General features: G+C 36.9%; 1 protein-coding gene across 1 annotated transcript in view; it reads left to right on the top strand.

Moving 5' to 3' along the window:
- Positions 1–16,927, top strand: part of COL4A2 (collagen type IV alpha 2 chain) — a 1,470,466-nt gene that overhangs the window by 864,502 nt on the left and 589,037 nt on the right. Inside the window, exon 17 of the mRNA XM_044071270.1 lies at positions 13,711–13,764. Within this exon, the coding sequence (XP_043927205.1) occupies positions 13,711–13,764 (54 nt within the window). The remainder of the gene's footprint in view (positions 1–13,710; positions 13,765–16,927) is intronic.

Genomic DNA, 16,927 nt, shown 5'->3' with positions numbered 1-16,927 from the left:
TGCTACAAGAAGTTAGTATTATATGGTAGGTAGCCAAGCTTGCTAAGAGTAGGTTGTTGATACGGGGCTGAGAGAGGTAGTGGGTGGGGGGAGTGAATGGTATTAGAGGGGGGGTTGCAAGGGCATATCTGGCAAGTTTTGAAGTGTGATTTTAGTAAGGATTTAAAGTGGGTGCAAGAAGTTACAGAGGTAATTGAGGATGGGAGGGAGTTCCAGAGTTTGGCTATAGTGCAGGAGAATAATGCTTCTCCAGCAGAGTTAATGGCTCTTGTGACCTGTAGGAGGTTTTTGTGGCTGGATCTTAGTGGTCTCGTAGTTATGTAGGGTTGGAGTAGATTCTGGAGGGATGGGACCTTTAGTGGTTGGTTTATTAGTTTGTGGGCGAGTGCGAGTTGGTACCATTGAAGGAGGTGGGGGAGCTCTAGCCAGCCCAGTTCTGCTAGTGAGAGACAGTGGTGAGTACGCTAGGAAGCCCCTGTGGCGAATTTGGTGATTTTGTTGTAGCAGGTTTCGAGCTTATTTAGATTGCATTGTCTAAGGTTAGTAAATATTGGAGAGGTGTAGTGTAGGGTAGAGATAAGATGAGAATTTGCTACCGAAATTTTAGCTGCTTTGGTAAGTAGTTGCTGATTTCTATATAATGCTGCTAGTTTTTTGTGCACTTTTTTAATGGTCATGGAAATGTGAATGTCAAAGTTCAGTTTATTGTCTATTTCTACTCCTAGTAATTTGGTGTGTTCTGTAGGATGGATGGTGGTGTCTTTTGCTGTGATGTTAAAGTGAGAGCTGTCTAGGGTAAGTTTGGTGGGTTGGAAGATTAGTAATTTTGTTTTGTTTGGGTCAAGTATTAGTTGGGCATCGGATAACCAAGTTTCAATAGGAGAAAATGTTTCATGTGTGGCTTTTTGCAGTTCTGGTAGGGAGTGGGTTGTGCAGATGATGGTTGAGTCATCTGCATGTTGTATGAGTGTGCCATGTGTTGTGGCTGAGCCTAGATTATTAGTGAAAATAGAGAAGAGTAGGGGTCTCAGGATGGACCCTTGGGGAACTCCTATGGAGACTGATAGTTGGGGGGATAGGTTGTCCTGCCAAACAACTGCTTGTTGCTGGTCAGATAGGTAACTCTGGAACCAGTTGATGACTGGTTGATAGAAGGATAGAGGTTATTGAGAAGACAGATGAGTTGTTTGTGGGACCATGCCAAAAGCTTTAGAGAGGTCTAGGAAGGTAGCTGAGGAGAGATAACCTGCATTTTTATTGTGTAGGATAGTGTTAGAGAAAGAGAGTAAGGTGGTGGTGGTGCTATGGTTAGGTCTGAAACCGTGTTGTGTGTTGGAGAGGAGGTTGTTAGCAAGGAGGTGATCTGTGACTTGAGAATGAATGCATCTCTCTAGTATTTTGGAGAGTGGCGAGAGAATAGCTATGGGGTGGTAATTGGTTAGATCTGTGGAGGGGCCTCCTTTGTGTAGGGGAATTATGTTTGAGACTTTCCATAGTGTAGGAACATAACTTTCGGACAGAGATCTGTTAATCAAGAGTGATACGGGGTAGGCTAGGGCGTCAGCTGCAAGTTGAATGTATTCACCTGGGAGGTTGTCTGCTGCTAATCTGGTGGTTTTAAGTTTGGTTAGTAGTTGTTTTATTTTGAAGGTAGAAACAGGAGAGAAAGAGAAGCTAGTTGGGAGATTGTTAGTTCTAGTTGATGGTGGGGGTTTATGGGGGGGGGGTTGTGTTGTCTAGCTAGTGATAGTACGGTTTGTGTGAAGTGATTGTTGAAATATTTTCGGAGGATTGAGTTAAGTTAGGAGTGGGTGTACTTACTTTACCTGGGTGGAGGATGAAGTTTATTGAGGACCAGAATTATTTGGGGTTATGTTGGGAGGAGGTAAGGGCAGACTGGTAGTATTGGATTTTGTCCTGTTTTATAAGCTTTTTGGTTCTATTGTGTAGTTCTAGGAATTTTTGCCTAGTAGAGGGGGTTTTGGTTTTGCACCAGTTGTCCCACGCTTTATCCCTGTTTTTCATTTCAGACTTCATGTTTTTTGTAGCCATGGGGATTGTTGGGATGTAGTTCAGGAACATCTTATGGGGGCGTGGTAATTAAGGATGTTTAGGAATGTTTTATTAAAGTAGTCAACCGCTTCATCAACTGCAGCTCTCCAAATGTGCCAAAAATCAAAATGTTTCTATTATAACACTATAGCAAAAAAAAAAAAACATCTCCACAAATTACATATGTGTTTTCACAGGTGGACAAGTCCTCTGAACCTCCATACTCCAAGGTTACACAGCCTCAGAGGAAACAGCATAACTTGTTTTCACACCTAAACAAAGGCTCCCTGTTTCTCTGGTGCTGTCTGAATATACAGTTCACAGATATCTGAGATTTACATTCACAGAATTTCTGATCTGAAATATGCAATTTAATAACAAGTTATTCAAAAAATGGAAATTCAAATACAACATTTCAGTTAATTGAACTGCTGCAAGGTGCCAAAGCTTGTACTGTGTGGTTAGCCATTTTGTACTTGTTTCAAGTAGCTATAATCCCCCTGCATGCATCTACCTTCTGTAGCTATAATCCCCCTGCATGCATCTACCTTCTGTAGCTATAATCCCCCTGCATGCATCTACCTTCTATCACCCCATATGACAGTACATTTCTGTGTGCAAAACTCTCAGCAAAGTAATACTCCTGATATAAACGTTATATCCTCCCTTTAGCAGTTACCCATGTTGCCATCTCTAGTTCTTTCTTTCTGTTTATTTCTATACCACCAATGTGCTGACTGATAGCATGGAATATCCATGCCTCACCTGTCCCCTGTCTTATAGTGCATATTCTCAGTGGTTAACACTTTTCTCATATTCATTGTCCTTTAACTTACTGGTAGGTTTCTAACATGCTTTCAACCAGCTTGATGCGACCTCCAAGAATTTACATAGTATTGTAGTTGAGAGCTCACCAGCTCCTTGTGCAATGGGGTGATAATGTCTGCACATTTATACTCATCATCCTTGGATGTGTACCCCCAGAATTTTTTTCTTTTCCCTCTCTGCTGCCTCATAGCACAGAGTGGTCTCACCTGAGGGTGCATCCAACACCAACAACTTTTTCTTTGTCTGTCTACCCTGCGCTTCTTCCCGTAATGCAAACATAGTACATACACTTCTACTTTTTAGCACTGAGTCCCAGCTGTATCCACTCTTATATAACAAGAAGAAAATTACTTAATGTTTGTAAGAGTTCTAATTCTATCTATCTTAATAGCACACAAACTAATTAATTAGTAGAGAGCTTAAGGGGATCCATTAAGAAGGACAAAGCTGCATACGAAATTAAAATAACCATGGAAACAAAAGGTTAAACACCAAAATCAGAAAATGTTTGAATGTAAATTTACGTGTTTGTGAACTATTAAGTTTACACAGTCCCAGACAAATAGGAAGAATCAGTTTAACTGTAAAACCTAGTTATTGTTTCCCCTGAAGTTGTATTAGCTTGGTGATGGTATAAACTAGGGCCAAGACCATTTGCCACTCATCCTGTATTAGTGCTATCAGCTAGGAGACTGACCATATTTTCTAGTGGTATTGTCATTTCTGAGCCAGGCATGATGAACAGAATTGCTGTTGGCTTTGAGCAGAATGGCATTCCAGTGTCCACTTCCTTCCTACTTGACATTTTTCCTCCTAACTGATTATGTCTTCTGATTTCTATAACCTAGCTAGTCATCTAGCTTATTCCCTCTAGTTTGTCTGTATTTTTTGTGTAAAGCATATTACCAATTGCTTTATTGAAATGTATTTATGCTAGATACACTGATTTTTTTTTATCTGCTTTGGGTGAATCAGTCATAAACTTTCATTATGTTAGAGTGATAAGACCTGCACTGCACAAATCCATGTTGCAGCCCATCTGCTAAACAATTTACATTTTGAATGTCCAACACCATGGTGTACAAAGCATTTTCTGTAATCCTTCCTTGGATAAGGTAAGGCTGACTTGTCAGTTACATTTTGCTTTATTCATATACTTGCCCTTGTGCACGGAAACCACAGTTCTTGCCCAACATCTCTCTTTGGTACCAAACTGCTCCACAGTGAGTTATGACACCATTTTTCTAGTGGCTACTGCATCAATTCTGGTTGTTTTCACAGCACCTATGAGAAATAAATCTCCCACACATGGTGATTATCCCTGTCAGCTATGATGGGTCTGTTTCTCTATTTGCTCTGCTATGATTGCCCTCCCACAAGTTATTATTCATCCCTCTCGTTTTGTAAATGCCATAACAAAATATTGTTTAGGCTGTATTAAGCTGTCCTCTTGATTCCTCATGTTTCCATTTCTAGATGGACAGTTGTATTCAAGCTGAATTAGTAAGTATTTTCTGAATTACAGTCTAAACAGAGAGCAGTTTATATGATCAGAAGGAAGTTACCACCATAGTTCTGTGGTCAATACGGATAGTAAAGTTACAGCCTGAGAGAAGGAGTTTGTAGGGGAAAGACTGGCTTTGGCTTCTTAGGTTATAAGTCTGAGTAGCAGTAAAACATTTGGGACAGACAGAAAAGGAAGGGTGTGTCAAGTTTGAGTATTTTGAAGAGTAAGGAACCAAGAAGTAGATTTGACCTGGCATGTACTGGAAGCCACTTAGCATTTGAAATAGTAAGGCAGTGGTGTTCTTTCCATGGTGAGTTAGCTATTAATCAACATATTTTGTTGGAGAGGGCTGAAGGGTGACTGTGTTTTTGGCAGAGGGAAATGTAAACATGGGGAGACCATATGTGAGCAAGAAGGATGCATTTTCCTATTCCAGCCCTTGCTGGTTATGAAAGGAACTGAAATATTTTATTGGCCCAGAAGAGTAGACTGCTGATCTTGGCTCTCAAGTTTTCTGTGTACTCATGGAAGTTTAATGACTGGTCTAGTCAAATCCCCAAACATCTAAAGGCAGTTATGTTTTCAGTAGGATTGTTATTACAGTCAAGGATATCAAAGGACTGAGGGGATTTGGATATTTTTTATTGTTGCCTGAGCTGTAGTTTATTGGAGTTTAGTGAAGTATCTGAAGGATATCCTTATGAAGTTGAGTTGCAATTGCATGATGTGAGGGAGCAGACCTATAGATGACCCTATCACCTGTGTAAAGGGGTAGAGGTAAATGGGACAGGTCTAGTAGGAATCTTTTGATGAAGAATGAGAAGAGGTGCTGGAATGGTATCCTGTGGGACCCCAGAGTAAATGAAGGAACTGTTGGATTCACTAGGACTTATTTTTACCGGGAATGAACAGTTGGATAGCAAATCTCTGAACCAGGCAGTGCCAACAGAGCTGACCCAAGTGTCTTGCAGATGTAGAAGTAAAATGAGGTTGTTCACCGTGTCAAAGGGATGGATTAAGTGAATGAACAGAGCTCCAGTAAGATTTCCTTTATCCATATTAGTTAAGAATTTATCAATCAGGGTCCACCTCCCAGAGCAGAATTTGTGCTATTTGATGGGGAGCAAGGGGTATTTTTGTAGATAACTGGTAAATTGGTTACATATGATTTTTTCAATAATTTTACCAAGGGTGAAAAGGATAAAGATGGGGCAGAACCGACTGCAAGAAGAAGGCTTGGTTTCTTTTACTATGCACAATATTTAGAAATTCTCTTTTCTAAGATCTTAGAAAAGAGAATTTCTAAATATTGTGCATAGTATAAGTGTAAGGTAAAGCTTGTAAATGTGCTTAAGAGGGATGGTAATGAAATTTCTACAGTGATAGAAAAATAAAGGGCATATATTTTGGATGTGTGAAGGCTTAAAATTTCTTTAAGGAAGTTAGGAGGTGTAAGATTAATAGAAGGGTAGGCAATGTATCCTTGACTGGTTAATTCATTCAGGGAGGATCTTTCTGTTAGTTTGTTGAGTTCCTGTCAGAAATGTTTAGTGGACTGAAGAAGGGAGATTTGTTTAGATGTTAGTTGTTTAGTTTAGAATCTATGGCTGACCCTCTTCCATAGGTAGATAGACAATGACACAGCAGTTTCTGCATTGATATCGGTTATTATAATGCCAGCGTCAGTCAGCAGCTCCTTCCATCTTTGAACACCTCCATTACGCATGGCAACCTTTAGCAGCAGCTCATTTGCAGTGTTTTATCTGGCTATTTTTCTCCATATGCTGCTGCTGCTGTATCATACAGTAGGTAGTTGCAAGAAGGGATCTGGTGTATCTCATCTCTTCACTTTGCAACAGCATCTTCACTCATCAAGATTATTCTATCAAGTGGGAAAGAAAACAGTATCATATTTTCATGTAGGTGGCTTTGCCAGTGTACTACCTCAACTATTTTAACTTACTGTGAACTCTTATAACCTTAGGATAAATTCAAAAATGTTTGTAGTCAAATGCATTCAATGTAACCGGCTTAATTAGTTGGTCCTGGTGAAAGGAGAAGTGAGGACTCAAACAGACACCACCCTGAAAATGGTGTGCTCTTCTTCTTCAGTACCACTTTTCCAACTCATCTTCATCAGTTCAGCTTTGTTAACTTCTATTTTCCAAATAAAACCCAACTTTCTTGTATCTCCTATTCTCAATTAAAGATTATTCCTCCTCAAATCCCATCCTTTTTTTCCACAGATAATCTCACCTTCTTACTTGCCTGGACCAGTAGGTAACTTTCGACTCCACCCCTTTTTCTCTGGTAATCCAAATGTATTTCTTCCACTACTGCTTTTTACCCACCTTCTCGCAGTCTAATCCTTCAGTTCTACTTTGCCTTTAAGTTACTGTTCCACCTAGTTCCTTACACCTTACCACAGTCTTAAGATCAGTCCAACTTCACCACAACATACTCACTACTACTGTGAACCAGCATACCCTGCTGTCCAATTACCTATTTTTGGCTTCCTGTTATTTTCCCAAACCACAAAAAATAAGTCCAAAGCAGAGTATACTACCTATTATTCTCCCTTCTTACATAATCTCTCTACTTTATTATCACACAAAATGTCTTCTTCCAGTCTGAGGACTTGCTCACTCACTTTCTCTCTGCTGTTGTGTAAATACATACATTCATAAATAATAATAAATAATAAATAATAAATAATAATTCATAAATACACCAGACATTCTCATTACCAGTCCCTTCTCACTGTTTCCTCTACCCCATAATAATCTGGTGCCTAATAGTACACCTAATAATATGTTTCTCCTTAAAACTTGCAAATGTCCTTGAGATATTAAGGTTAATCCTCTTCCATCTTCTATTTCTCCTCCCCAAACTTCCTCTTGCAGCTTCAGTACTGAGACTTGTCAATTAAAATATCCCAGTATTACACATATTAATGAATACAGTATAAATTATAAATATGATTTATTGGAAGCCTGATAGCTTCAGTATGATCCTGACATTCTTGCTGTCATAAAGACAGACGCCTATAAAAGGATACACCTTTCCCACCTTCTGTTGTGAACAACTACTACTCCTTTGAGTGTAACTGACCTGGACTTCCTTTTAGCAAAGCAATGCCTCCATATATCTCACGGAGCTTCAAGATCTTCTTCTGACACTAATCCAAACTGGTTATTTGTAATGCTGAATATAGGCCCCAACACCCACATATACTTTACCCTGGTCTATGTCTAGCTCCTGCCACACATTCCTCCATATGCTAATGCATTTAAAGATCTATGCCCCTGGTCTTCAAAAAACTTTACACTTATGCCTTATCCTTTAACAGAATTCCTTCAAAAAACTATAATTCCACCAGTCATTATGCGCAGTAGCATCCTTTCCACCATTACGGAGATTAGACCCTTGTAACTTTTAAGCTCCATTAACTTAGCACCGTTAAACACTTACTCATGTTCTACAGATACCCTATCCTTCTTCCACAGTAAATGCCTACCTGTTCAAAAAATGCTCTGCTTAGGTATAGTGCCCAATATGCTAACAGAAGGAGGATGCAAAAACATTTGGGCAGGTCTTTGAAAGGAATATAAAGAGCACTATGTACAACCTTTTATACATAAATGTATTAAGCAAGTCTTTATGTTAAAAAACTTTGGAAAACAGAACAAAACCAACAGGTTATACTGTACAGGAGATTAAGAAAAGACAGAAAAAGAGGTAATGAGCATTTGGAAAAGAAAAGAAAGAACAAAGAACCTTGATTTTGGGAGCAGATAATAAAAGAAGCGGAAATAATAAAATAGAATGAAGCTAAATAAACTTTTGTGTTATTGAATTCAGATCAATTTGCATATACACAATTAAAGTTTGGAGTTCAAGGAAGATATGCACAGGTTAAATAGTAGTGTTGTTAAACCACAAGTAGTAGATTTTTTTATTTATTTAAGGCCAGAACAGAATTGGCAAACTGGAAAAATAAGTAAAGCATATAATTACATTTGAGAAGACAATACAGTATAAAGGTAAAAAAAAATTCACTGAGTGAATAATTCAATAAAGGTATTACTGATGATCAGATGAGGAAAACATGTCTTAATCCTAAATATACAAATAAATCAAGAAAAGGTTGAATGCTAAAATGGGAATGTTTGCCCAGGCATTGCTATACCTCCACAAGACTTGAAAAAATGTTTTCACAGACAAGAGGCATATGTTGGAGATGTGCTCTTGGGAGCAGATATTGTGGGAATGTACAGATTTCCTTTAGAGCAAAAGGGACTTAATTATATACATGAAAGATAATTTAACCTCAGTATAAAGATGTTTTTATTGTGTTGCAGTAAGATAATGTGTACCAAAGAGATGACTGTATAGTTATGTTCAGTGTTGATAGTGGTTAAGAAAGCTACAACTAGAAAATGGGAAAAAACAAAACTGAACAATCAATAACAGATGTGAAAAAATTACATAGATTAAAAATATGGAACTGAAGACTGTTAATAATCAGAGACAGAACTCCATAGTAAAAATGAGCTGTATGGGATTCTGTAATGGAATCTGAACTTGAAGTTGACATTGGCGTGTAACAAAGTACCAAAGATGTATATCTATTTAACAAAGTAGACCAGAGTACAAGGTCTGAAGTCACTGGTCCACTTATTAAGATTTATAATATAGTAAAAATAAAACAACATGGTCACTCCCAATCACAAATTGTGTTGCAGTAGTTAATATATTTAATTGTTTTTGTTTAAAACTAAATAGAATAGTTGCTTGTGATATTTGATTTTACGTGTTTAAAAATGGCAGTCTCTGCATCCAGCCCTTCTTTTGTAGCATTCATAAATCTTTTGTGAATAATCTTCATAAATAATTTATATTTATTTCCAACATAATTGGTTACCAGATTTTTTATTTCTTTCCTTCCCTTTTTAATCCCCTAAATTGTATTTATTTATTTATTTTTTCTTCCCTGTTCCCCTTTTCCATGTAAATTTTACAACCCCTTTACAAATCTCTCCTTATTTTAAACTCTCCTTCTTGCATTCATTCAGTATTTCCAGAAAAACATTGTTTTTTTGTCTATATCTGACATTTCTTTATTAACAGAAAAAAAAACTAATCTGTCTTGACATGGTGCAATTTCATATTTTCCTTCCATTATAGCATCGTCTAATGCTTTCATCTCAACTCTTTTTTTACCATTTCTTCCACTACCTCTTTCTTATTTTCTTTACATTTTACACATCACCCCTAACATTCTTTTTTATATATATTATATGCATACCTTTCAGTTGTATCCACATTTCCATCTTGTTTCTATTTTCATTCTCCATTACATTCATTTTTTCCCATTATATGTCAACTTCTTACATAAATGCTTGGGAAATTCTTATTCTTTTTCAAGATTCCCCATAACAAACTCTACTGTTCTTTCACAAATTTCTTTCTTCTTATTATATGTAACTTTCTCCTTCATCCACTGTTCCCTATCTTCTTTTTATGTTTTATATAACAGAATTCCATTAAACAACTTCACTATCATATCATCTTTCCACAGTTGTCCTCTTTCATTTTAAGGTACTACTTTCTTGGAATTTTCCCTGTCAGTTTTTTCAAAATTTTTCTTCATCACTTCATTAGTTTTTTATTCTCTCCAGTCATTCCCCATTGGGCCCTATGATCTAAACACTTTGCTTCTCTAATGTCAACTGTTATTTTTTATGTTCTCTGAAAACAATATATAATCAAACTCTCTTTTAAATTAACCCTTCTTATAAGTGCATTCTCTCCCATTACTCACTCTTAACCTACCATTATTTACTATCACTCTGATCATTTTTATATACTGTGCTTCGTTCACTTTCTACTTCCTTAACATGCAAAGTCCTCCAAGAGCATAATGGATATATATTAGAAAGACGAAACATCAGAAGAGCAAACACTCTTACATCGACCACAAATAATCAAAGCCGTAAAACCTCAAACAGCCACAACAGTGATTTTTTCCAAGGGAAAAAAAATTACTGGCCAGCAAAAAATAAATATCTAAACATAAAATAAAGTGGAGGATCACCCCCCACACCACCACTACTTAAATATACCAACTCAGAGATCGCACTACAGTGGAGGAAATTGCAAAGCCCTGTGACGCCTGTGCCCTGACCCAGCAATCAAGGAGCCTCAATCCTCACTACTAACACCAGTGAGGGGCGTCTCATTTAGGAGGAAAGGATAACAAATACACACAGTAAAGTGCAGTTTCCCTTAAGAGCACACAGAGATCACAGTCAGTCTGGGGATGGTCGCTCCTTTGCTCTCCAGGTCCCCAATAAGACTCCCCACTGGCACAGCTTTAGGATCCAGATCTCAGCCTAGTGGGCAAGCTAAAACCTCCAGCACTCTCTCTGTTCAACCAGTGCTTCATGTCCCTGCCCAAGTAGCTGATACAGATACACACACACATACACACACACTTTGAGGAGAGTTTATACAACCACACAGACACTCCTGGGAAAGGCTGGCACAGGTTCTCCAGCTGTGCCCCTTTTATTCAGACTATATGGGAGAAATCACTGCCACCACCCAGCTAATATTTATCAGTTACTCAAAGGCCCTTAAAATTGTGCCCAATTATTACTGTGCAATATTATTATCCAATTGGTAAGTGCGACTAAACAGTCAAGGCTTATTAGAGTGACTTGGTACAGGATCACTATATACATGCATTGTACTCTAGAGCTTAAATTATCTCTACACAAAACAGCCACAGTTAAAAGGGTTTAAAATATTTAATAATAATTAAAAACACAAGACAATACATTTTACTACACAGTGCTAGTCAAGAGTTCAGCGATCACAGAGAAATACTTAAAATAATTCAGTAGTAAAGTTCTGACATCACAGAAAAACACTTAGTCTAATCTTTCTAGTTTCTAGCTATTTCTAAGAGAAAACACAAGTCTAAGATAAACTTACATATAGAGCAAAGGCAGTGCTGAGTTGAATGGTCAAGACAAAAATGCTTAATGCTCTCTGATTCTCTCTGTTTTTAAAATCACATTCCTGGTTCACATTACATCATTCTTCACACTTCCCTGGGTTCCCAGGTTAACAGAAACTACATTTACATTCTTAACATCTCCTTTTGTTATCTTGCAGCTGGTCAGGAAGCAGAGTAATAAAAATAAATTTGTATGCTTAACTCTAGCAATCTAACTCTTGGTTAATACAATAGAAAGAATGTCTTCATTTAGACATTTCGGCACCGTGTTTAGATCAAAGGGTCACAACATGCTTTACTTAGTCAGCTTTCTGCCAGCAGAGTGCACTCTTGTTACATTTTTTTCCAGTTCCACATGTAACACTATTTTTACCATTTAAGACAACAAGCCTGTAGTTTACATTAGTATTTACAGATGACAGAATTATTTCCAACATTCTATCTGGCTAGGCTGGCAGCCTTCATCTATCTTCACCCAATCTTCACAAGCCCCGACAATGGCCCAGCGATTTTTTTCCCTGGGAAAAAAAATCGCTGTTGTGGGCATTCAAGGTTTTACAGCTTCGGTTATTTGTGCTCAATGTAAGAGCGTTCGCTCTTCTGACATTTCGTCTTTCTAATATCAACCCTATACTATTGTATAACTTTGAATTCCCTCAGATTTTTTTTCTTTCATTTACATTTGTATGTGCATTATTCTAAACACTTTCTGCCCCTTTCTTAAATCACATACTAAAACTCTTTCTGATACCACCACTATGATTATAGCTAACATTTCAGTCTGTTCTCTTTTTTTTTTCATTTTTCCAGTCCATCTTTGGCCTCCCTTTTCTCCTCTTCACACTTTCCCCAGTGGAATCTTCCATCATTTTTTCTGACTTTTAACTATCGTCTACCCCTTCTTCTTCTCTTTCTAATACCTCAAACCTGTCTCCCTTTCCATATGCTGTTTTCCTTTTTAATTAATTTTGGACTTCATTTAGTGTTTCTCTTTTTTTATGTTTTCAACTTGTAGTTTCTTACCCCCTCAATCCTTTCATCATTCTCTACTCTTAACTGTATAAAAACACATTCTTTTCTCTTATTTTCCTTCCTTTGTCTTTCTTATTTTATTGAACCAAAAATGTTTCTTAATTCCACATTTCCTACAATATGATTTATAGTTTATCCTAGACTACCCAAACTCTCCACACTGCCCTCACCTTATCTTTCTACAATCTTGGACTAAATGTGATTCATCCCCACAAAACAAATGCTTTCAGCTGCAATTTATTAATTTCTGCTTTTAAAGTTACATAAATATCCCATCCCCCAGTCTATTCTTTTCATCCACAAATATTTTAATACTATACACATCCTGACGTAAATTCAGAAAACCATTTTTAACTCATTTGTAACAAAATGTTTCTTTTTAACTGTGCATTAATTTTTGGTAAACATTGGTCTTCCAAGGAGATATATTATTTCTTTTTTCACATTCATTAATTTTTTTCTGCTAGTGCAAATTTCTCAAAAGTTGTTTGCAGAAAGGTTCAGTTCCTATATGTATTTATGCCCTAATGTCATAAAATTGAATTGCAGGACATATCAGTGTTGTCTAAAATAAAGTGCCTGTTTATTTGCACTTCTTCCTTTGTTTTCTCATTTCTGTATTTTTCCTCCAGCTTTCAACAGCAACAGTCATTAATCATTTTATTTAAATCTCTTTTTTTATTATGACGTTTTAGGCATCAGGGCTAGAGTAGATGGTGAAAAGAAAACTTTGTGTTGTGTGTATGTGTGTGTGTGTGTGTGTGTGTGTGTGTGTGTGTGTGTGTGTGTGTGTGTGTGTGTGTGTGTGTGTGTGTGTGTGTGTGTGTGTTTTGTGTATGTGTGTCTGTCTGTCTAAATGCATAGATCTGTTTTACAACCTGTTTGAGTACTAGATAAATAGCAAGTTTATGTGTATATGTAATCTAATCTAAATCCAAGTATAAGCAAAGCATTGCAAACAGTTCTGGAATTACTGAAATTATAAAAACATATTTATATACTCCTGTTTAATGTCTGCAGCCTGTCTTATCATGTGATAGAACACTGTGAACAAAAATGTGCCTCAGTAAGTGAGTATTTGTGTATAGACAGCTGCTAAGTTGACTTTCAGAGTCCTTTTAATTGACAAACCCACAATTGATTTATTGTTAAAAAAGGACACAATTGTATTTTTCCATAGTGTAAATGACTGTAATTAATTTAAGCATATATATTGTGAAATGTGTATTAATTCCTATTCTAATTCAATTCATTTTAATAATTGCAGGGTTCCGCTGGTCGTCATGGTATGCCCGGTGTGGATGGCCAAAAAGGAATGAAGGTATAGACAAATAATTGAAAATGTTCATATTTTCTTTATATATATATTTGCATTTTGCTCGTCCCTGCTAACTCTTGAAATGTGATATTGTTTGATATACAGTTGTTAGCGTTAGGAATGTTTGTTTACTAGGTTGATCTATTGGGTTGATTATGACTTAGGATGGTATTTTGAGAAGATGGGGTGCTGAAAATGCCTGTGACAAATAAAATTATATCAGTATTTAAACCCTCATCCTTTATGTCAACTGTTGTCTGAATTCCAGCCATGGTTATTAAATATAATGGTTTGAGCCAAAGTGTAAGAAATATTGTTTCCTAGAACTGGGCAATTTTGAAAACAGATAAGGAACTTTTCCAACATCTAGGCATCAAACCTACCTTTATACGTAAGGCACACAGAAGCATCAAAGAAATGTTAGAGAAAGGTCAACAGGTCACAAGGAAAGGGACTATTAAATGTGGAAGGTGTAAATGCTCTCAATATATTATTGACAAAGAGAATGTCACCCTGAATAATGTTTTTTGAACAAGTATTACTTTAAAAAAAGGTGACTATAATACAGGGGTGGGTGGGTGAGATATTTGGCTCTTTGTAACTTATGTTATTCATTTTATGTAGGGAAAACAGAGAGAAAACTGTCCAAAAGAATTTATGAACATCTATATGACATAAGAAGGAATAACCAAATGCACTATTTAGACATTCTTGCACATGTGTGGATTTTAAAAAAAATGTGTTTTTGATATTCTTGAAATAGTTCCAAAGGATGCCAGAGGAGGAGCTTGGGAAAATAAGATTGAATACAAGGAACTCCTCTGGCAACTTACACTGGATGCTATGCAAAAACCCGGGCTGAATGAATACATTTCAATTAATTCTGTATTAAAAATGAGAGCAGCTAAACTGTAATGTTTTATTATACTCTTGTCATATTCACATTTCAAAAGGTTTTAGAACTCTGTTTTTTGGTTATTTTGGTCTGTTGTTATTTATGGGGTATATAACAATTTTTTTTTTTTACTTATAACAAATTTAATGTATTTGGAAGGATTTTTAATTATACTTTCTCCTTTAAGATGGTAGGGTGTTTGATTGAATAATTAGATTATTGGTACACCATAAGAGATATATAAGCAGGATTTGTAATGTGTTTTAATAGTTCTGATGAAGTCCAATTGAATGGAAGATAGTGCTTAACTCCTGTTTTTTTTTTTTTTTTTTTTTTTTTGATAACTGTATGTAATTTAGCCCTGAGTTGTGGACACTGTGGAGTTTTTATGGATGTTTATCAGTTATCTGTGCTGCATGGCTTACATGCCTTTATGGTTCTTTGGTTTGTTTTTTAGTGTGTTGTTCCAACTGGGGGTACTTATACTATACTCTGCTTTTTGGGACATTAACTAACAATGGAAGGATCTGGTTAGAGCCTTACTAGTGTGTCCAGAGTGGAAGACGAGCCATTTTGACTGTATTAGAGAAGTGTTTGAAGCTTTTTTGCTTCTTCAGACATGAGTGGAAGTGATTGGTATTGTTATTCTTGCAGTGGTACTAGACCTCATGCTGGTGTGTTGGTCAGTTCTCCTCATTTGGAGGAGTTATATTGCCCTGGTCAGTTTTCCACCTTATATACTTTTCCCACTCCACAAGGATTGATAGTTATAATTGCTGGCATGATTTAACAGCCATTCTTTGCTTCCTTAGTTACTTCGGGCAGTGTGGTTTACGTCAACTGGATTGGACTGTTCCATTTTCAAGTGGAATGGAGGGGGAAACTCAGCAACTTACACAAATAGGATTGACGAGTCAGTTAATGCAACTTTTGGAATTACTGACCCAGCAAGTGAACCAGATAAATGTATCGTTACAGTCCCTTCCAATATCTAATCTTATTCCCCATTCTGGCAACAACGATGATTCTAATTTGAGGAGAACTGGTTCGGTGGTTGATGCAACATCCAGGACACAGGTACGAGCGAATAGTGATGGAAGATGGAACCTGTACCCTTGGGAAGAGGGAAGACACAGGCATATTGCAAATGAAAGTAACAGCGAACAGATGATAACCCACCAGGTAGGAGTTATGGTGAAAGAGGAGAATTTAGGAACTGGTTAGCACAGGATTTTTCTTCTTTTTCCTCAAACCGCATAACTTTGGATGATAAGCAAGTTAGTTTAAAACAGCGACTAAGGGACTTTGAGAACACATTGAAAAAACTGAGACCTTTACAGATAGAAAATGTGCATCTGAAAGAATGTTTCACATGTGCACAAATTCCCAAGGGGCTAAGGTTGTACAAATTTCCCTTTGGGGTCCTGCATGGGTCTAGGGAATATGTCTATCTAATCAAAATGTTCAATAGACGTGGGATGGAATTGTTGGAGTATATAATTAAATTCAGCAGTGAACATATAGAAGTCCTTTTGAAGAAGATTACAGGTTTGGAACAAGCTATCACAAGTGATCTTTTGTTTAATGAATACCAGAATAAATTTGATAGTATTTTTTCTTTTGTTAACAAGCATGTTGCCCAAGTGACTAAGAGAAAGGAAAAGAAATTACTTAGGGACAGTAATGATTATAAAGATGGGAAGGCATAATTCCTAAGTGAAAGTATGGTTAGGTTGGATAAGAATGATAGTGGAGAGGTAGTTAGGGAGCCTATTTTGCCACCAAATTCAGATTATAGGGACACAGAAGAATATGATGATTACCCTGAGACCAGTGAAGCCCCTTTAGAGAATCATGGTGTTATCAATTCCCCCAAACCCAGGAGGTCAGAGAGAATACAAAACATGAGGAGAAGAGGATATTTTTTACCCCAGACCCAGGTGAGTCTATGAGGGAGGGGGAGGATGAGTTAGAGAGGAAGGGGACAAGCCCCCATAATGAACGAGAACAGGTAGATGGCAACTGGTTAAATTCCATTGAAGTTAAATATGATGGAAAGATGCTGACCCACAATGGTTTTCATATGTTTAATTATCCCGATAGGGTCATTGGCATTTCCTCACTTCACGCTGTTGAAAATGGTTTAAATTCATCCCAAGACAAAAAGGGAACATAGCAAAAACAATTATTGATTTGCAACTTTTTACTAGGAAGTTGAACTTGTCCTTTCTTAATAGGGACAATTTGTATTCTATGGTATTACAGCCATTT

Source organism: Protopterus annectens, chromosome 5.part0 (assembly GCF_019279795.1).
Source record: "Protopterus annectens isolate FY-2018-M chromosome 5.part0, PAN1.0, whole genome shotgun sequence".
NCBI classification, from domain to species: domain Eukaryota; kingdom Metazoa; phylum Chordata; order Ceratodontiformes; family Protopteridae; genus Protopterus; species Protopterus annectens.
Note: the sequence above shows the minus strand (reverse complement) of the source record. Positions and strands in the feature narration are given on the sequence as shown.